This window comes from Pongo abelii, chromosome 22 (assembly GCF_028885655.2).
Source record: "Pongo abelii isolate AG06213 chromosome 22, NHGRI_mPonAbe1-v2.0_pri, whole genome shotgun sequence".
NCBI classification, from domain to species: domain Eukaryota; kingdom Metazoa; phylum Chordata; class Mammalia; order Primates; family Hominidae; genus Pongo; species Pongo abelii.
The window spans coordinates 52,749,127-52,771,846 of NC_072007.2; the positions used below are offsets into that span (position 1 = coordinate 52,749,127).

General features: G+C 47.7%; 1 protein-coding gene across 1 annotated transcript; it reads right to left on the reverse strand.

Annotated features, from left to right (window-relative positions):
* Positions 1-398: 398 nt before the first annotated feature.
* On the reverse strand, positions 399-4,582 carry TFF1 (trefoil factor 1). Its single transcript, XM_002830723.4, has 3 exons — positions 4,458-4,582; positions 1,364-1,516; positions 399-612 (listed from the first exon to the last, which is right to left on the reverse strand). Exons 1-3 carry the CDS (start codon positions 4,540-4,542, stop codon positions 596-598), a joined length of 255 nt encoding a protein of 84 aa, XP_002830769.3. The 5' UTR covers positions 4,543-4,582; the 3' UTR covers positions 399-595.
* Positions 4,583-22,720: the final 18,138 nt, after the last annotated feature.

Genomic DNA, 22,720 nt, shown 5'->3' on the forward strand with positions numbered 1-22,720 from the left:
TGCTACAGGTTTCATCTCCTACGCCAATTTCTATCTGGGAAAGCAAATAAACGGAAAGGTAACTTGTATCACTTGGTCGCTGGGGCATCCGCGGTGAGTAGTTAAGAAATGCCAGGGGAATCGGTGTCCATTTTCATGCCTGGACAAGAGTGACCTTGGACTTGCGTCCTGCTGCACACCCCACCGTCCTGCTGCACACCCCACCGTCCTGCTGCACACCCCACTGTCCTACTGTACACCCCACCGTCCCCGCTTTCTGCACTTAGCTGCCCACTCATATCCCAGTTCAGGAAGCCCAGAAGATGCAGACCCTCTGCGAGAGCCCAGGGCGAAACGCTGCGCTTCACTTTCAAAGAAAGGAAAATCATTCATATTCTTTAAAGAATGAACAGCACAGATTAACATCGATCTCTTTTAATTTTTAGGCCAATTTTGAGTAGTCAAAGTCAGAGCAGTCAATCTGTGTTGTGAGCCGAGGCACAGCTGCAGAAGCATGTCTGAGGTGTCCGGTGGAGGTGGCAGCCGAGCTCTGGGACTAACCACCATGCTGGGGATGGCACCGCGTCAGGATGCAGGCAGATCCCTGCAGAAGTGTCTAAAATTCACACTCCTCTGCAGAGGTGAGGGGGAGGGAGGAAGAGATGCTTTAGTGAGGATAAATATTTTCTTTCACATTTAAACAATTACAGAGTTTTTACTTTAAAGTATCAATAGGCACATTCTTTAGAAAACATGAACTGTCTGCCGGGCTCGGTGGCTCACGCCTGTAATCCCAGCTCTCTGGGAGGCTGAGGCAGGCTGATCACCTGAGGTCAAGAGTTCAAGACTGGCCTGGCCAACATGGTGAAACCCTGTCTCTACTAAAAATACAAAAAAAAATTAGCTGGGCGTAGTGGCACACGCCTGTAATCTCAGCTACTAGGAAGCTGAGGTTGAACTCAGGAGGCAGAGGTTGCAGTGAGCCAAGATCACGCCATTGCACTCTAGCTCAGGGGCAACAGAGCGAGACTCCATTTCAAAAAAAAAAAAGAATACATGAACTGTCTTCAGATTTTGTCATGCCTTCCCCTCTAGCCTAGGCAAGCTAGAAAGCATCACCAACAGTGGCTATTCACAGGCTTTTGGTTAGAGATGTGAAGAGAAGCCGGGGGAAAATCGGGTTTCTTCCCAAGCCCCTTAGCCCTGCCTTTCTATTCCCGGACCTGAATGCAGCCTGACTCAGGCTACCTGATTGCACCACCACCTGCGGCCATGACTCTGGGTAAAGGCATAGCTGGTGATGCTGATCAGATCCTCTGTAGCCTTAAGTGACTTTTCTAACTAATTCTGAATCTTCAGAACCCATGGTATAAAAAGGCCGTACCTTCTGGAGGGACGTCGATGGTCTTAGGATGGAAGCACCAGGGGAACCCACGAACGGTGTCGTCGAAACAGCAGCCCTTATTTGCACACTGGGAGGGCGTGACACCGGGAAAACCACAATTCTGTCTTTCACGGGGAGCCACTGTACACGTCTCTGAAAGTGCACAGGTAAGAAGCAAAGTAAGTTGTGGGCTGAACTCCTTGATGTTATCATGCACACACCCATCCAGCTTCCTTCTCCAATGACATCAGCAACCGTCCGGTGAGGCAGATATAAAACCCTCAGGACATGAGAGGGAGACGTGGTCCTCACATCCTGATGTGCAAACATTACGCTCAGGGAAAATGCAAGGTGCCCCGGGTTTGTGGACTTTGCGTCTTTCTAGGTAACTTATTTATTCACTTTTTAATTTCAACAAATGATTGTTAAATTTTACTCAATACATAAATATTTACTGAGCACCATTTGTGTGCATGAGAAGTGGGAGCTAGCACGGCAAAAGCCAGGCACTGTGCCAGGTGAGAGGGACCCAGAAATTAAAACCAGAGAAGTCATGATTAAGAGTCTAAATATCTGGGCCCAGGCTCAAGCCTGTAATCCCAGCACTTTGGGAGGCCGAAGGAGGTGGATCACTTGAGGTCAGGAGTTCAAGACCAGCCTGACCAACATGGTGAAGCCCCATCTCTACTAAAAATACAAAAAATTAGGCGGGCGTCGTGGCACACGTCTGTAATCCCAGCTACTTGGGAGGCTGAGGCAGGAGAATCACTTGAACCCAGGAGACAGAGGTTGTAGTGAACCAAGATCGCACCATTGCACTCCAGCCTGAGTGACAGAGCAAGATTCCATCTCAAAAAAAAAAAAGAGTCTAAGGATCTGATGGAGGAGAAAGGCAAGAACATGTGCGAGACAACGCAAGGCCATCGTCCCAGGGTGCCCAGGGTAACCACGGGGGTAGGGCACTCCCAGGAGGGGCCAATGACAAGCAGGCTGAACAAAGCAGGGGGGCTCCCTGCGGGAGGAGGTTCACCAGGTGAAAATGGAGCCGCGTGGGCAAAGGCCATTCAAGAGACACAGGTGTGTTCAGGAGGTGGAAGCCCATTGCAGGTAAGGTGAGAGGACGGGGTGGGGTGGTCTAGGAGGAGCTGACAGAGGGTACGAGCTGTGAAACAGCTTGAAGCAGGGCAGTGAGGAAAGGGATCTAGAGGAGGAAGACACATGGACAGACAGGGCTGGCTGGGGGCTGCCGCAGGATCTTATGCAAGAGATTCTAACACAAGAGCTTCAGGCCCTGAGCTCCGCGGAATCAAAGGTCTCAGAAAGCAACCTATTAGGATCTGGCGGTTGACAGCCTGCAGCAGGGGGTGAAAGAGGAGCCCAGAGCACCCTCCCTGTCCCTGTCCCTGTCTTGGGGCGTAGGAGGGGAGGAACTCGGTCTGGCCACACTGGCTCAGGTGAGGGCGCCCCAGGGGAGGTCAAGAGGGGCTGTTCCCTTGTCTGCTTTGCTATCGGGGACTGCCTCAAGCTGTCTTTGGAGAAAGTGTTCCTGGCTTGCTGGGAAGGATGCGTGTTCACCTCCCGCTGCCCAGCAGCTTCCATGGGAACCTTGCCCTCCTGGGGTCTGGATCCGTCACGAAGTGAAGGTGATCATCGCCCACCCCCAGGGCACTGTGGGGGTCAAGAGAGGCCCCGCGGTGAGGAAGGATCATCATCCTGAGGGTCAGGGGGGTTTCCTCCGCAGGAAGGAAGATTTCCAGCCCCGGCGCTCTGCCTCCGGCAGACTCTGTCTTGCCCACCCGCTTTGTCACATGATGGAAATAAACGGAAATGGTTTCCACACGCGAATGCACTAAATTGTAATCACAATTTTCTAGATTTCTGTTGTAACAGGATCATGGACCTGAGTGACCCGCAAAGACGCTCTGAGCCTTGAGCCAGAAGGTGTGTGGGGTGGGGAGGGGAGCTTGCCACGGCCTCTGTGATCCCACAGCACAGGGGGCAGAGCTGGGGGCGGGGCGGTGCAAGGGCGGAGGCAGATGGGCCTGGGGTAGCCAGCATGGGGACCCACCCGGTTCGTCCTGTACACCGAGGCCACTTCCTCTCTCGGGTTCCAAAGCTCCCCCGCTCCTTGCCATGGGCTTGGGGGTCTTCCCACTGCAGCCCGATGCTGGCTCCTCTTCTATGTTGCCCAAGCGCACCCCTCAGGCCCCGCACCCCACAGCAGCGATCAAGAGGTAGTTGGAGGGCAGTGGGGGCATGGACACCACCACTGGGCGCTCCCTCTTCAGGCCTCTCTGGAAACCCTTGCTTTGGAAACGTGGAAAACCCTTTCTCCTGCCCCCACCTTGAAACTGTACCTAACAATAGCAAATAAGTTATTCAGCTCCCCGCAGCTGGCAAAGTGCAAGTCGCAGATGCTGCCACACAGCATTTCCTGACAGCCCTAGGGCAGACCATTGATCCATTCTGCAGGTAAAGGAGTTGAGATGCAAACACTTCCCAAGGAAGCAAGAATGGCCTCCTCCTCCACTCCCTAGAAGGACCCAGGGCAACCGATCCACTTGACAACACCAGGGAATAGGCATTGCCAGCCACGCACTCATGAGAGAGGTGGCTTTGACTCTCACAGCGTGGATCCCAGGGGAGCCCAGGAACCTGTGGGAGAGAGTCTCCCAGTTGGCCACCCCTGGGATGGGCATTTGGGCCTATCTGGATGGGCCTTGGGAGGGTCTGCCCCTGGGGGAGATGTTGGCATGAACACTCAGAAGCACTATTCTGAGACCTCACACCAACACTTCCTCTTTGAAACATGACACTTGGGAGGATTGTATAGTCTTCCCAACACGGGAAAACAGCCCCGACCGAGGGCAGCCCCCTCCTCGTCGCACTTCTCGAAGGTCTCCCGGGGCCCCGCCACCCTGCGTTACTCTCCATCTGCTTTTGACGATCCTGTAAACTGGATATACTTTTAAGGGCCTAGAACAGCACCTGGCACAAAACAGGTGCTCAAAAATATGTGTGCAAAACAGTGGCTCCTGGCGGAGGCTGCCCGAGCCAGCTGTGGCCCCACAGAGCAGGAAGAAGCATGCCTTACCTGTCTGGGCCTCAGCCAGGATGCCGAGGACCAGCATGGACACCAGGGCCAGGGCGCAGATCACCTTGTTCTCCATGGCAGCCATTGCCTCCTCTCTGCTCCAAAGGCGACCCCGAGTCAGGGATGAGAGGCTGCCCTAGCCCCGGATTTTATAAGGCAGGCTCTGTTTGCTTAAAGAGCATTAGATAATATTTGCCTAAGGAGGCCCAGAGATCCTCTGAGACAATCATCTCCACTGATTTTTCTCAAAGGTGTTTCCTAGACATGGTCAAGCCACATGGAAGGATTTGCTGATAGAGAGAGATGACATGTGGTGAGGTCATCTTGGCTGAGGGATCTGAGATTCAGAAAGTACCTCTTATCCCGTGGGAGTCTCCTCCAACCTGACCTTAATCCAAGTCCTACTCATATCTGAGAGGCCCTCCCGCCAGGGTAAATACAGTACTCACTGCAGAAGTGATTCACAGTGAGAGATGGCCAGAAAAAGGCTTGGCCGTGACAGCAGTGGCCCATGGGGTGGCCACCGTGGCCTTGCAGGGGGAAGGGAAGGAGCTCATGAAGCCCATTCCATCTAGGCCTAAGCTAATTCTTTTTCTGTTCTTTTCCCTTTTACAGTGGAATTGTTTTAATAATGAAATTGTAGGCCTGGCACAGTGGCTCACGCCTGTAATCCCAATACTTTGGGAGGCCATGGCAGGCGGATCTCTTAAAGTCAGGAGTTCGAGACCAGCCTGGCCAACATGGCGAAACCCCGTGTCTACAAAAAAAATACAAAAATTAGCCAGGCATGGTGGCGGGTGCCTGTAATCCTAGCTACTCTGGAGGTTAAGTCAGGAGAATCACTTGAACCTGGGAGGCGGAGGTTGCAGTGAGTCGAGATCACACCACTGCACTCCAGCCTGAGTGACAGATTAAGTCTCCTTCTGGGAGGGGCTGGGGGCAGGGGGGAGAAAAAAAATAGTATGTACGAGCTGCCATCAAAGCTGACAAAGTGAATGTGGTTCACTCCCTCGTGTCTACGGGGCTCCCTCCCTCCCCCTCCCACGCCTTCCCAGTTAGTCCCCTGGACTCCTGTATTTTAGAGGACAGCCTCCTGCTTTCCTGTACCATGCCTCACTCCCCTCCCCTACTCGGGACTTTCTCTTTCATAGCTCTTATTACCTCCTGGTGGATAAAACAAGTGACTGACACATTACGTTGGTTATTTATTCATTGCACTCCTCCCTGCAGTAGACGGGAGGGCGCATGGGAGCAGGGGTCCTGGTCTCCTAGTGCCTTGAGGTGGCCCCAGACCCTAGAACAGTGGCTTTGATTGGCATTCGAGAAACGGCTGTTGAAGAGCTGCATGAAGAAATGGACAACAGGAGAAATCTTTTCTTCTTCAGTGAGAAATTAGGCCCTGAGGAAAATGCATGTTAGCCTAAAAAAGGTACTTTCTTTTCTTGGGTGACCTAGTCAGTACATTTCTGCAGCCCCTCTGGGAGGGGAGTCCAGGCCAGAATGGGGGCGGCCTTGTTCCTCTTCGCTCCATCCCAGGACCCAGCCCCTCCTCCGGGGCTGCCACTCCTGCGCCGGGGTCTCCACTCCTGGGCTGGGGTCTCCAGGAGGGGCCTGACTGCAGGACCCAGGGAGGGGCCGAGGCCTGGTGTCCTCTGTGGTCGGCTTAAGTTTATTGAAAACAGAACAGGGGCACCAGGCCCAGGGTGGTGCTCATGGTGACAGTGGTTTTCCCTGCTCTAATTTCTCGGATCAAAATGGGGGCTCTTGGAAATGGGATGTAAATTGCACAATCATTTGGAGAAAAAGTGGGCAGTGTTTGGTGAGGTTTAAGCCATACGGATTTTACAGCTCAGCAAATTCTGCTGGTTCCAGGCCTGGTCTCTTAATCCCAGAAACATGTTCATACTTGGGCAGAAGAAAACACAGGCAAAGATATTCTTTTTAGCATTGTTTGTAACAGCTGGAAACAGGGAAAGAAGGAAGGAAGGAAAGGAGGGAAAGAAAAGCAAAATAAATATCCATTAACCAGGGAAAGGGAAAATGAACTTAAAATACAAGGCAGTCGTCCCTTAGTACCCTCTGGGGGACTGGTTTTGGGACCCCCCAGGGATGCCAAAATCCGCAAATGCTCAAGTCCCTGGTATAAAATGACATAGTGTGCAGAAACCACGTGCATCCTCTCATACACTTTCACCATCTCTAGGTTACTTACAATACCTGATGCAATACCTACACCTCACTTCATTCTGCAGATTCTGCATAGTACTTGACTTGTGGCACACCCAAGTTTTGATCTTTAAAATGTCGTAAATAAGATTTTAAAATACTTTTTTCTTTTTTTTTTTTTTTTGAGATGGAGTCTTGCTCTGTTGCCCAGGCTGGAGTGCAGTGGCGCAATCTCAGCTCACTGCAACCTCCACCTCCCAGGTTTAAGTGATTCTCCTGCCTCAGCCTTCCGAGTAGCTGGGATTACAAGTGTGTGCCACCATGCCCAGCTAATTTTTGTGTTTTTAGTAGAGACGGGGCTTCGCCATGTTGGCCAGGCTGGTCTCGAACTCCTGACCTCAGGTGATACACCCGCCTCAGCCTCCCAAAGTGCTGGGATTACAAGTGTGAGCCACTGTGCTCAGCTGGATTTTAAAACAGTTTTGATCTGACATTACTTGAATCCATGGATGTAGAACCCACGAATATAGAGAACTAATTGCATACATGTATTATACTTTACATATATTATATATGTATGTATGTGAGTATCTTTCAGAAGATGAAAATGAATAAATAATGAGAAATATTGAAAACAAAGCAAAGTGAAAAAATCCGTTAAAATGGTTTGTAAAGTAGGATATCATTTATAATGTAGATTTCCAAACTATGTGAAACAATGTGATATACTGTTGGAACTGCATCCAGATGAACAAAATGATGACAGCGTAGACAGGAAGGAGACACTGACTTCAGCACGATGGGTCTGTCTAGGAAGGAGGAAGCAGGAAAAGGTGGCGGGGTAGGGCACAAAGGGGCCTTCGATGTCTCCGTAATGTTTTCTTTTGTTGAAGAAAATCTGAGGGAAATAAGGTAAAAAGGTTAGCATCCATTAATAAGGGGCAGCGTAGATTCACGGATGTTGTTCTAGCATTCTGTACATGTTTGCAATTGCTTTCTTGGAAAGCCCAGCTCCTATCTCCTTGGGAGAGCTGTGAGATAACTACCAAGTGCCAGACTTTGGCCTCCCACGTTAGGGCTGGAGCGGCTGGAGCTGCCCCCAGGACTCTCCGTTTCTCGGGACAAGAGCTTTATCCCTGTGAGAGTGGACGGAACCCAAGACCACACCATACATAACCTTATCCATAAAAACTTGTTGAAGACAATTCCAGTGCAGCGAGGGAGAGAATGCAGAGGCGAGCGCCAGTCCATCATCAGTGGGGGACCCTGTGCCAGCATTTTCACAGCTCTGGGTCTTAGTTTTCTTATCTGAAAGACGCAGTGGCTGGGCCACAGGACATCTGAAGACTCCTCACCTCAGACCCTCTCCGGCAGGCATCTATGGCCGTGGGGGCGTCTGTGGCTGTGCAGGCACTGCTTGTTTCCTGAGCCCGGCTGACCTCCCTGCGGTCTGGCAAGAGCCCCTCATTTTCAGTGCGGGGCTCTGCAGCCGCCCAGATTCCCCACAAGGGGGACGCGCAGTTGGGGAGTCAGTCTCCTCCTGATGCTCCCCACCTGCCTGCTGCCCCTGACCTGTGCCTTGGCAGGAGGGGGTTCTGTAGGTGGCCCTGGCAGGAGGGAGGAGTTTGGGAGGAAGTGGATCTGGAGCTCTCCTCCAGGATCCCTCCTGGGATCACCTGGGACAGGTCATGTCCCCCTCTCAGCCATAGCCCAGGTGGGCGTCCTCTCCACACACCACCTTTCCCAGGCCCCAGAGTGAGACCCCTCACCCCCTGCCCCCAGCCTGGGGGGTTTACCAGCCCCAAGGAGACTTTTACACTGTCTTCACTCTCCTCACACTGCCCAGATCTGCTGTGGCGAAGCCCGTTTCCTGCCAGGCCTCTGGTCAAAAAAGCAACTGCCACCCCAGGGGACCTTTACACGGACACCCAGCATGAGGCCCTGGGGTTGGGGTCCTCAGGTATTGGAGGAGGCAGGTACTTTCCTGGCCAAGGACCCTGATGCACAGACCCACAGCATGGAGCGGGACCACATTCCTCAAATTAACCCAGAAAGAGAGGGGAATGAGTGGAGTGTTGAGGCCAGGCTCCTCCAGGGAGAGTGGCTGAGGTGCTATGCTTCCATGGTAACAGTAGGGCGGTAACCTTGTCAGGTTGGCCAGCTTCTTCCGGAGCCACACACACCCAGAAAGGAAAGAGGAGATCCAGGACTGAGCATGGACGCAGGACGATCAGAAAGGCATCCTTGGTGGCACTCAAGGAGCTCCTCATCACTTGGAGTTGCAGGACAGAGAGGGCTGGAGGTCGGGCAGCTTCTGTCTACATAAAACCCTTCTGACAGTACACCCGGCTCACACAGGGTGCGAACAGTGGGTGGGGGCTGGGGATGGAGGGAGGGGGCAGGGGTGGGGGATGGAGGGAGGGGGCAGGGGCGGGGGATGGAGGGAGAGGGAGGGTGGAAGTGGAGGATGGAGGGAGAGGGAGGGTGGGGGCAGAGGATGGGGGGGTGGGGGGAGGGGGTGGGGGAAGAGGGTGGGATCTCTTCTCAGAACTATTGGTACATCCTGGCTTTGTTCCCAGGTGCAAAGGGTTAGAACCCCCACAGGGCTGGTATAGAAAGTGGAAGGTGGTCTCATAAAGGACAGTCGGTGCCACCAAAGAGTTGCCAGAGCTGTATAGGCAGGAGCCTGGGAGGGTGGCTGAGAGGGTGTTGTGTCGGACTGTGTTAGACCATGGAGGATGAAATATCGTGCTCAAAGGGCTGGCGTTGTTGCACCCACCCAGGATTCAGGAGAGGACGTGTTAGCGCAGCAGGTGGGAGGCATGGCCATCTCCAGGGTGCTGCTGGAAGCCTGGGCTCCGTGGTGGCCAACAGTCCATGCTGCCGAAATGTGCGGCCAACAGTCCATGCTGCCGAAATGTCACAGCTCCCCAACACACGCCAGCCTCACTCCTCAAAGGGAGTGTGAGAATCAGCAGCATCCTTTCCCTGCGATCTTGGGGTACGTGCTCCCTCCAAACTGCAGGAAGTAGAATCCGCACACTAAAATGCTCCCAGGTGGCTCACGTTAGGTGTGGGAAGCCCCGTGCTGCCATAGAGGAGGGAGTCCGAGGGCTCAGGCAGATGCCAGTGTAGGAATGGGTCTATCGTGTGCACTCGGCTCCGCCACCCCAGGAAGGCTCAGAGGATACTCCCAGTTGGAAGGCACTAAGGAATGCCCTGGTGGACAGTGTCTTTAATAAACGATGCTGGGAAAACTGGCTATCCACTTCCAGAAGAATGAAACTAGACCCTTAACTCACGCCATGTACTAAAATCAACTGAAAATGTTTTAAAGCCTTAAATGTAAGACTGCAAATGATAAAACTACTAGAAAACGTAGAGGAAAATCTCCATGACACTGGCCTGGGCAAATATTTTTTTTGGATGTGACTGCAAAAGCACAGGGAGCAAAAGTAAAAATAGGCCAATGAGACTGCTTCAAACTCAAACCTCTGCACAGCAAAGGAAGCAATCAACAGAGCGAAGACATGATCTATAGAATAGGAGGACAGACTTGCAAACCTACACCAGATAAGAGGGTGATATCCAAAATGTGTAACCACAACTCAGTAGCAAGAAAACAGATAAGTAGATTAAAAAGTGGGGAAAGGACCCTGAACAGACACTTCTCAAAAGAAGAAATGACCAACGGGCACATTCAAAAATTCTCGGCCAGGCACAGTGTCTTACGCCTATAATCCCAGCACTTTGGGAGACCAAGGTGGGTGGATCATGAGGTCAGGAGTTCGAGACCAGCCTGGCTTATATGGTGAAACTGCATCTCTACTAAAAATACAAAAAAAAACTAGCCGACCGGGCATGGTGGCATGCACCTATAGTCCCAGCCACTCGGGAGGCTGAGGCAGGAGGATTGCTTGAACCCAGGAGGCAGAGGTTGCAGTGACCTGAGATTGCACCACTGCACTCCAGCCTGGGCAGTAGAGGGAGACTCTGTTTCAAAAAAAAAAAAAAAAAGTCAAACTCATAGAAGCAGAGCATAGAATGGTGGTTACCAGAGGCTGGGGTGAGAGACTGGGGGAGATGTCGGTCAAAGGACAAAAAAAAAAAAAAAAAAAATTCAGTTAGAAGAAATAAGTTCAAGAAAACTACTGTACATCATGGTGACTATGATTAAAACAATGTATTATGTATTTGAAAATTGCTAAGAGTATTAGGTGTGCTCACCACTAAAAAAATAAGTTATGTGAGGTAATGTATATGTTAACTAGCTCAATTTAGCCATTGCACTATATATATATATATATATATATATATATACACACACACACAGACATATATACGGAACTGTCATGGTGTAGACCATGAATATATATAATTTTTACTCATCAATTTAAATAAATAAAGTAGGTGGGGAAATGTCTGGGTAAGAAACCACCAGCGCCCTTCAGAAGTTCTGTGGCTCCAGGCTTTGTGGGCCAGAGTTGAATGGGACCCAGAGTCCCTCAATAAGAATGGAAGCTAGGACCCTTTGAGGAATGGCCACAGATGCATCTGATGAACTTCTCTCAAGCCTTCCCCAGAGTGATCAGAGCCACTTACCGGGGCTGTGGGTTGCACTGAGTCCCCCCAAAGATAGTGAAGTCCTAAGCCCCAACACCTGTGAACGTGACCTTATTTGGAAATAGGGTCTTTGCAGATGACCCAGTTAAGGTGAAGGCATGAGGGTGGGCCTGAATTCAGTATGACTGTTTCCTTATATAAAGAAGAAGTTTGGGCTGGGCGTGGTGGCTCACACTTGTAATCCCAGCACTTTGGGAGGCCAAGGCGGGCGGATCATGAGGTCAGGAGTTTGAGATCAGCCTGGTCAATGTGGTGAAACCCCGTCTCTAGTAAAAATACAAAAATTAGCTGGGTATGGTGGCACATGCCTGTAATCCCAGCTACTCAGGAGGCTGAGGCAGGAGAATCGCTTAAACCTGGGAGGTGGAGTTTGCAGTGAGCCGAGATCATGCCACTGCACTCCAGCCTGGGTGACAGAGCATGACTCCATCTGAAAGAAAAAAAAAAAAAAACAAGAAGTTTGGACACAGAGACACATTCAGAGGGATGGGACATTAAGACACAGGGGCAATGCCATCTACAAGCCAAGGGGACACCTGAGGCTTCCAGAGCTGGGAGGGGCCTGGAACAGATTCTCCCTCAGAAGGAGCCAGCCCTGCTGACACCTTGATTTCAGACTAGACTCCAGGCCTCCAGAACTGTGCAAGAATCCATCTCTGTGGTTTAAGCCACTCAGTCTGTGAGACTTTATTACAACAACCCCAGGAAATTAACACAACCAGAGTGACTCTGCCCTGGGAAGAGGAAAGTATTGAGATCTGAGTGCATTACATATTAGCTCTAAACTGACATGAGTCAGAGACCCAGGCCCCATCGTGGTTCACCAAAGGGTGCAGCTTGTGGGTTGAAGGTGATGGGGCAGTCTGGGCCCATGTGGGTCTCACAGTGGGTCCAATAAGGTCATACACCCTCCACTGGGGGAAACAGATACCTACAGACACAGAAAGTGGAAATTGGTGTCACCTTTTTGGAAATTAACATGGTACTTTTTATCAAGAGTCTGAGAAAAAAGTCCACTTTTAGACCCAGTAAATCTGCACTGGTGGGTGTTCTCCCATCAAAGTCCTAACCAGGCACGACCCTGCTTAGCTTCTGAGATCAGACAAGATCAGATGCACTCAGGGTGGTATGGCCACAGACTATGTTGGTGGGTGTTCTAAAGAAAAAATCCTATACACAGGGAAAATCACTTTGCATGAAGATGTTCATCAAAAGAAATCTTAGTTCATAATAAAAACTTGTAATACGAAGAATTATTAACTAAATGTTAGTTTAGCTACATGATGAAATATTATGGAAACCTCACTAGCATATTTCTGTGGAATTTGTAATAACATGGAATAGTTTCATGCTTTAGTGTTAAAAAGAACAGGATACAAAAGTTTACAAACCACTCAGTAGAAAAAAGCAGAAAAAAAAGAAAATATACCAGTGGGCATCAGAGAGTGCTTAAGTATCAGTTACGTCTTTTTCCCTGGATTCTGCCTTCCTATTTACTGAAATATCTCTATGACGAGCATCATTAACTTTTACAGTGGAAAAATACTGTATGCTTACAGATAAAATGTAATGATTTTACTCTCCCCAAAAAGAGAGAGAGAGAGGAGTTCCCTACCTTCCCCGGTCGATGACTCAGTGAGTAAGAGACGGAGGTGGATGTTTAACTTTGGGGGTTCTCTGCAGGCCATGCCCCATGACACCCTCGCCCCATGACCTGTGTCCTCACACCTTCCCTGAAGTTAAATACAGGTCTAAGATTGCGGCGTAAGAGGCCTGTAATCTCTTAGATTTTAGCACCTGCTAGGGAGAAGCTGCCCATTCCTGCCCACTGAGTCCTCCTTGTCTCACCCAACAAATCCCACAGGACCGCTCAGTACAAACCAGTGAAACGCAGATATGCCCATGGAGGGAGGAGAACACATCTGGCCCCATCAATGGTAAAACGGCCCCCGCCCCCCCCTCCATGCTCCCCGCCCCTCACAGCCACCTGCTGCAGCTCCCACCGCCCTTCCTGTTCAGAGGGGCATGGCAAGGCCGGGCAGCCCTTCCATCAGTCACGGCTCTGAGAGCAAAGAAAGCCTAACTGTGGCCTCCAAGGAGCTGAGAACTGGGAGTGAGACATCACTCACATCACCAAATGTCAAAGAGACAAACCTGACAGAAGCAATGGGGAAAAGATTCCCTATTTAATAAATGATGTTGGGAGAACTGACTAGCCATATGCAGAAAATTGAAACTGGACCCCTTCCTTACATCTTAGGCAAAAATTAACTCAAGAGGGACTAAAGACTTAACGGTAAAACCCAAAACTATAAAAACCCTAGAAGAAAATCTAGGCAATACCATTCCTAGGTACATTTCCTTGTACCATTCAGAACATAGGTACAGGGAAAGTTTTCATGACAAAAATGCCAAAAACAATTGCAACAAAAGCAAAAATTGACAATGGGTTCCAATTAATGAGCTTCTGCACAGCAAAAGAAACTATCGTCAGAGCAAACAAACAACCCACAGAATGGGAGAAAGTTTTTGCAATCTATCCATCTGACAAAGGTCTGATATCCAGTCTACAGGGAACTTAAGCAAATTTACGAGAAAAAACAACCCCATTAAAAAGTGGGCAAAGGACATGAACAGACACTTCTCAGAAGAAGATATTCATGTGGCCAACAAACATGAAAAAAGCTCAACGTTACTGGTCATTAGAGAAATGCAAATCAAAACCACAATGAGATGCCATCTCACGCCAGTCAGAATGGCAATTACTAAAAGTCAACAAACAATAGATGCTGGTGAGGTTGCAGAGAAAAGGAACGCTTTTACACTGTTGGTGGGAATATAAATTAGTTCAACCATTGTGGAAGACAATGTGACAATTCCTCAAAGATTTAGAAGCAGAAATATCATTTGACCAAGCAATCCCTTTACTGGGTATATACTCAAATATAAATCATTCTATTATAAAGATACATGCACGCATATGTTCATTGCAGCGCTATTCACAATAGCAAGGACATGGAATCAACTCAAATGCCCATTAATGATAGACTGCATAAAGAAAATGTGACACATCTACACCATGGAATACTATGCAGCCATAAAAAGGAATGAGATCATGTCCTTTGCAGGGACATGGAAGGAGCAAGAAGCCATTATCCTCAGCAAACTAACACAGGAACAGAAAACTAAGCACCAAATGTTCTCCTTTATAAGTGGGAGCTGAATGACAAGAATACATAGATACATCAGGGGAAACAACACACAGTGGGGCCTGTGGAGGAGGGACGGGGTGGGTGGAGGAAAAGCATCAGGAAGAAAAGCTAATGGATGCTGGGCTTAATACCTGGGTGATGGGTGGATCTGTGCAGCAAACCACTGTGACACATGCTTACTTATGTAACAGCCTGCACTTCCTGCCCATGTACCCTGGAACTTAAAAGTTGAAGAAAATAATAATAATAATAATTCCTCTAGTATTGGTAATTTAGGTTGCTTACAATTTTTCTCTATAAAGGAAGATTTCTTTTGATGGACATCTTCACACAAAGTGATTTTCCTGTGTTTAGGATTCTTTCTGGGATGCAGATACACAGGTCTCAATTCTACACCCTCTTTTCCAGCCACCCCCAGCTCCGCCAAGCTGCAGTTACTTAAACTACCAATGCTTAGGCACAGCTCCAACCAGGCTGGAACGCAGACCTGCTCCTCCCATTGGGTGACTTTGGAATTAAGCTGCTGACTCCTTGCCAAGGTTTCAGCCTGGGTTATCATGGACATTGTAGATTCTCATTCATTGGCACCCCAGTCCCTGCAGTGAGTGGACTGGGCCAGTCTCCTTCCTCGACACCATGTCCCTTCCTCCCTCCCGCGGGCACTGCTGGAGCCTTGACTCCTTGGCCTCTGTGCTGCCCCTGTCCTGGCCTTGTGCACTGGCTGGTGCAGCCCAAAGACTCTTCCTACTCCCATGAGCAGAGTATTCCCTCTGGCCGTCTGCCCACCACCCCAGCCTCAACCCTGTGAACATGGCCCCTGGTGGTGGTCAACTCATGCCTACCCAAGACATAAACGTGTGCTGAAGTTTTATTCTGGGTGTGAGGATCTGCTGTTTGGTTTGGACTGATGATGAACAGTTCCTGCTTCTACTGAGGAAAGGTCAAGAACTACAAATTATCTGTAAGGAGAAGATCCCAAGGATGGTGGTGGCTCATCCCTGGTACTGCTTCCAAGGCCTGTTCCCACCGTGATACTCCATGAGTCCCGGAGATAAAGACATGATGAAGAAGAGGCCAGACTGTCCATTGGTTTAGTGATCCATCAACATTGACCAAGAGGAAAACTTTTGTTTGCTGGACAAAGTCCCAGGATTTGATCATCTCTAAAGACACTCATTACACTTTATTTCTGTTTTTATACCTTGTAACCATGTCTTCCCTTTGTCAATTACTTCCTCTAAATATAGCTGCAGAGTACAGGGCTCTGAAGCCCAGGCACCCTGACCAAATGTCCATCGTCCATCTGTGGGGGATGCATGCAGGATTGTGCCATCTGGGCATATCCTGTCTTGTTGATTGTGTCCTCATCTGAGTCTCTGTGTCCCTGCTGTGCTGTGTCTTTGGAGGACAGAGGCCCTGAGAACAGGCATGGCCTGGGCCACCTGTCTGAGGGGGCTGCCAGTCTTCCACCTCTGTGCAAACTTCACATCTGCAGGAGACACCAAAGACGTTTATACCACTTTCATTATTAGACTTGTGGCTAGAAGTTAATGCAAAAGCATACAGCCCAAATGGTCCCTCCCAACAACAATCCTGTTTCATCATCCTAACAACCCTAAGATTTAGCTAAGACAAGTTACGAGGGAGGAATCTGGAAAAGAAGGGCTTAAGGAAAATGCCTGAGCTGCATGATCACTCAGGGGGCAAGGCCTGGACCCCCGGGCTTCCTGTTCCCACCCTGGGTTCACTGCCCACGCTCTAGGGTGGCACTGCTCCCCTCTTGGGCCCTCCTCACCATCTGAGAACCACTGAGGCATCTCACAAAGGCACGCAGGCTGCTCTCCTCAGTAACGAGGGCCCACGCATGGCGTAGCTGCAGCCAGCGCTGCTCAGCAGTCCTCCAGGGTGTCACCAGGTGCGTTAAATGCATGACTTTCATTTTTAAATATACGTTGGAGGAGATCCAAGCATCTCTCTATCAGACTGTTCTCCCTCTTTTCTATCCTCACATACTTTCTTCAGCGACAGAGGAAGGGGTGGCTGTGTTCTCTCAAGCTCAGAGCTGAACTTAGCTAGGCTCCCCATGAGAGACTCATCTTTAATGCACATTGCAGAGAATGTTTGAAGTCCACTCATCTGTCTGTTATGTTCTATTTTTAAATTCCTGCTTTATCAAGGGGATGGAAGGTTTAGAAAGCTCCTTTGCAAGTCCACCCTTTGTCTTTTTTCATTTTTCCACATAAGGAGACAGTGCAAAAACATTTCCCAAGACCAATTAAAGCAGCAAGTCAGCTTCTGAGGCCCAGATCTCCATGGGCCGGATATTTCCTGCCTCAGTCTGCACTGAGGATGGCGTGATGAAGAAGCTGAATATGGTTCAAGGAGAAAAAATGGGGTGTATGTATTCTCAAATGTGTTATGACAATTACATGGCTCTAAAAACAATTTTCCATTTAAAATTTTCAAAAGAATTAGTCCTCACCAAACAGCAAAGCTTCAAAATACACAGAAGAAAATGGATGGAGCAGAAAGGAAGAAGAGATACGTCCATAGTTAGAGTGGGAGACTTCAAGACTCCTTCACAGCAACGAACACGGACAGAACTACTAGACATGCAGTCAGCAAGGATCTAGAAGATCTGAGCTATCCATTAACCAATAGCAGCTCATTGATATTTATAGGACATTCCACCCAACAGTAACAGAATACACATTTTTCTAAGCATCCATGTAAATCCACCAGGATAGAATATATATATCCCAGGCCATAAAACAAACTGCAACAACATGTAAAAACAGTTGAAATCATACAGAGTGGGTTCTCTGACCACAAGGGAATCAACTAGAAGTCAATAAGAGACAACAGAAAAATCTCCAAACATATGGAAATTAATAACACACTTCCAAATAATCTACAGATTATAAAATAAGTTTCAAAAGAAATTTTAAAATACATAGAACTGAATGAAAATGAAAACACAACATATCAAAATTTGTTGGGCTCAGCTGAAGCAGTGCTGAGAGGGAAATTTATAGCATTAAATTACATCAGAAATGAGGAAGGCTCTCAAAACAGTGAGCTAAGTTTCGAGAATAGAAAAAAAGAGCCAAATAAACCCAAAGCAAAGAATAGGAAAGAAATAATAAAGAAAAGAGCAGAAATCAATGAAATCGAAAATAGAAAAACAATAGAAAAAAAATCAATGAGATATTTTTGGTTCTTTGGAAAAATCAATAAAATTGACAAACAGCAGATAAGACACAAATAACTAATGTCAGAAATGAAACAGGGGACATCATTACAGATCCCGCAGATGTCTAAAGGATAATAAGGAAAAATGAGGAAACACTTTACATTCATGAATTGACAACTTAGAAAAAAAGAACTAATTCCTCCAAACTCACAAACTACCAACATTCAACCAAAACTCAACAAAGATGTCAATTCTTTACAATCTGAAAAACTCTACATTCATCAGAGAAATTGCATTCATAATTTAAAATCTCCTCCCCCAAAGAAATGTATAGGCCCAGTTTTTAAAGAAGAATTAACATGAATTTTACACAATCTCCTCCAGAAAAATAGAAGAGGAATGAACATTTCTCAACTTATTTTGTGAGGCCGGTATCATGCTAATAACAAAACCAGAGGCAAGACACAAAAAAGAAAACATCAGACCACTATCTCTCATGATCTTAGATGCAAAATTCCCCAACAAAAAATTAGCAAATCTAATAAACAATGTATAAAAAGAATTAAATACATGACCAAGTAGGGCTTATTTCAACTGCGCAAGACTGGTTCAGCACTGTGAAATAATCAACGTAATCCATCCTATCAACAAGCTAAAGAAGAAAAGTCATTTGATCACATCAAACTGATGTGGACAAATATTTGACAAAATTTAACACCTATTCATGATAAAAACTCTCAGCAATTTAGTAATAGAGGGGAATTCCCTTGACCTGAAAAAGAGCATCTAAACACACTACGGCTAATGTCATACTTCATGTGAAAAACTGAATACTTTGCCCCTAAGATTGGGAATAAGGGAAGGATGTTCATTCATATTTAACATAGTCCTAGATGTTCTAGTCACTGGAATAAGGCAAGAAAAACAAAAAACAAAAATGATACAGATGGAAAGGGAAGAAATAAAATTAGCTGTTTGCAAATGGCATAATCCCCTATGCCCAAAATCTCAAGGAATCTACGAAACAAAAAGAAAACAAAAAACTTTCAGAAATAAGAGAGCTCAGCAAGGTCATAGCACACAATATCAGCACACAAAAACCAACCACATTTCTATATACTATCAGTGAATGTGAAGAAACTGACATTAAAATCACAAGTGCCATTTACGATCACTCAAAAAATGGAATATTTAGGTATACACTTCACAAAACATGTACAGGATCTATATGCTGGAAATGACAACGTTCTGACAAAGGAAATTGAATAACAAATGGAGAGGCATACCAAGTTTATGGACTGGAAGACAATGTAGCAAAGAAGTCATTTCTCCCTAGATTTATTTATAGGTTTAATGCAATTCCTATCAAAATCCCAGTAGGGTTTTTGGCGAACATAGATAAGCTTATTTTAGAATTTACAAGGAAAGGGCCAGGCGCGGTGGCTCACGCCTGTAATCCCAGCACTCTGGGAGGCCAAGGCAGGCGGATCACGAGGTCAGGAGATGGAGACCATCCTGGCTAACACAGGGAAACCCCGTCTCTACTAAAAAATACAAAAAATTAGCAGGGCACGATGGCGGGCACCTGTAGTCCCAGCTACTCGGGAGGCTGAGGCCGGAGAATGGCGTGAACCCGGGAGGCGGAGCTTACAGTGAGCTGAGATCTCGCCACTGCACCCCAGCCTGGGCGACAGAGTGAGACTCCGTCTCAAAAAAAAAAAAGAAAAAGAAGAAGCAAATGGAAGGCATCACTCTACATGACAGGAAAGTTTACTATATACAGCTACAGAAACAAGTAGTGTGGTAGTGGCAGCAGCATGGACACAGAGGTCAATAGAACAGACCAGAGAACGCTGAAACAGCCCCACACAGACATGCCCAGCAGATTTTGGCAATGGTGTAAAAGTGATTGAATGGAAGAAATAGAAGCTTTTCAACAAATGGTGCAAGAACAGTTGGACCTCCACGGGGGGTGTGGGGGGAATGAACCTTGATCTAAACCTTGTACAAAACTCGAAATACATCATAAAGTGTAAAGCATAAAACTTTCAGAAAAAAATCTTTGGGACCTCAAACTAAGCAAAGACTTCTTCCGATTGACACCATGAACATGATACTTAAAAGGAAAAATTGATAAATTAGATCGCATTGAAAGTAAAACTTTTGCTCTGTGAAAGCCCATGAGAAGAGGATAAAAAGTCAAGCCACAGACTGGGAGAAAATATTTACAAACTACATATTTGGCAAAGGAGTTGTATCTAGAATATATAAAAATTTTCAAAACTCAGGACCTTTGCAATCCAATGAAAATACCGGCCAAAGACATGAGCAGACATCTTACCAAAGAGGATATACAGCCGGCAGAAAACATCATTTGCCATCAGGGAATCCAAATGAAAAGCATAATGAGATACCAATCAGAGTGGTAAATAAACACAGTGGCAACACCAGATGCTGGTGAGGATTTGGAAAACCGTATCCCTCCTGTGTCACTGGTAGAAATGTAAAATGGTAGTGCCATTCTGGAAAAGAGTGTGGCAGTTTTTCTTTCTTTCTTTCTTTCTTTCTTTCTTTCTTTCTTTCTTTCTTTCTTCTTTCTTTCTTTCTTTCCTTCTTTCTTTCTTTCTTCTTTCTTTCTTTCTTTCTTTCTTCCCTCTTTCTTTCTTTCTTTCTTCTTTCTTTCGATAGAATCTTGCTCTGTCACCAGGCTGGAGTGCAGTGGCATGATATTGGCTCACTACAACCTCCACCACCTGGGTTCAAGCAATTCTCCTGCCTCAGCCTCCCAAGTAGCTGAGACTACAGGTGAGTGCCACCATGCCCGGCTAATTTTTTTTTGTATTTTTAGTAGAGATGGGATTTCACCATGTTGGCCAGGATGGTCTTGATCTCTTGACCTCGTGATCTGCCCACCTCAGCCTCCCAAAGTGCTGGGATTACAGGCTTGAGCCACTGCTCCCAGCCCAGTTTCTTAAAAATCGAAGTATGCAGCTATTAAATCCCCCAGTAATTGCACCTGGGCTTTTATTCAACAGAAGTGAAAACTTGTACACAAATGCAAAAACCTGTACAGAAACCTTCGTGACAATCTTAATTGTAACAGCCAATAACTGGGATCAGTCCAGCTGTTTTTCAATAGGTGAATGGTTATCTAAGCACTGGCATAGCCACACTATGGAATACTACTCAGTAATAAAAAAAGGAACAAAGTACTGATACTCCAAACAACTTGGATGACTCTCTAGGGAATTACTCTGAGCCAAAAAGTCAATTCCAAATGGTTCCATACTGGATGATTTCATTTCCGTAACACTTTTGAAATGACAACATGGTAGAAATGGAGAACTGATTAGTGGTTGCCTGGGGTTAGAGACAGGGGTGGGATATTCACGAGGGAATTGGGTGTAGTTTTATAAAGAACAAAAAGAAGAGTCCTTTTGATGATGGAATTACTCTGTATCTTCACTCTGATGGTGGATACTTGAACCTATACAGGTGATAATATTTTGTAGAGCTAAATACATACACACATACACACACACACACACATACGCAACTGGAGAAATCTGAGTAAGATGAATTGACTACATCAGTGTTAATATCCTGCTTGTGACCCTGAACGATGGTTTTGCAAAATATTATCATTAAGGAAAATGGCACCATTTACAAGGGCCCCCCTCTGTGTTACAACTGCAGGTGACTCTGCTGTTATCTCCATAAAATTTTCAGTTACAAAAGGTATTATTAGTCCAATAAGAATGTTTCTGAAATCATAGTTCTCATGATTTCACAAACCAAAAATAACTTTAAAAAATCCTTTTCCTGGCTAGTTTTTCTGGGGCTAGCAATGGTCTCCTCTCCTGGGGATGTGGGAATGCTCCTCGGAGGTGATTAAACCGAATCCTCAGCCGTAAGTCTCCTGTCCCTGGGGTGTCACTGTACCAAGAAGACAACAGCTCTTCCAGCATCCAAAGGACTCACTTAGGAGTTCTTGCCTGAGCCTTACAGAAGCCCCTGGGCTGCAGAACAGTTCTTAACATTGCCCAGCTGAAGGGCTGACTCCTAGTGAGATAAAGACTTGTCTGCTGGGGCTGAAGTGGGTTGCAGACTCTAAAGCCTTGACCGTGGTCCCTGAGGCCCGCCTAGCTATCGAGCCTGTTTCCTGCTTTAGCTTTGAGGCCAACTCTCAGTACAGAACCTCCAGGTATGGCTGCTGGAAGTAGCTCTGGTCTGGCAGGAAGTAGACCCCCAAGTTCCCCAGTCCTTCTTCCTCCAGGGAGCTCTGACAGCAGGAGGGAGGTGAGATGAGGTACCCAGGGCCACAGGCCCAGGAGGCAGCTTCCCAGGGGTCTGGAAATAGCACCTGATCTGGAAGTTTCCAGGTCCCTGGAGGAGTGAGTGGGAGTGGCTGCCCTCCCCAGAGCTCTTCCTGGTGGCCAGGCCTGGGAAGTTCTTAGGTTTCCTCTGAGAGTGAGCTCGATAGGCCAGCAGCACTCTGGTCCTGGGCTCTGTCCCCTACTCCTGTCCCTTCCCTTTCCTCGCCTCTTCCTCTGTGGCCTCCAGGAACTGAGTACACAACTTTAATATTGCATTGGGAACCAGTAATATTGTAGAAAATATAACTTCAAGGCTTGGCCAGCTCCTGCACAACATCCCTGCCTGGAGGTGTCCTGGCCTCTGCTGGACCAGTCCCAAGTACAAATGAGGGAGGATTAGGAGCAGGAGGGCTGAAGGTGGGGGGCTGCGTCCTTGCACCAGTGGCTCCTGGCGAAGAGAGTGATTGGCAAGTGGCCATGGCCTATGTGAAGGGAACAGCAGATCTCAGCAACTCCTGTGACTCTCGGGCCAGTGCTCACACCCTCCAGCCACTGCTCACTCAGTGCAGCCAAGGCTGACTCCCTCCGGCCACCGGCCACTCCCTCCAGACACCATCCACTCCCTCCAGACACCATCCACTCCCTCCAGACACCATCCACTCCCTCCAGACACCGCTCACACCCTCCAGACACCGCTCACACCCTCCAGACACCATCCACTCCCTCCAGACACCATCCACTCCCTCCAGACAC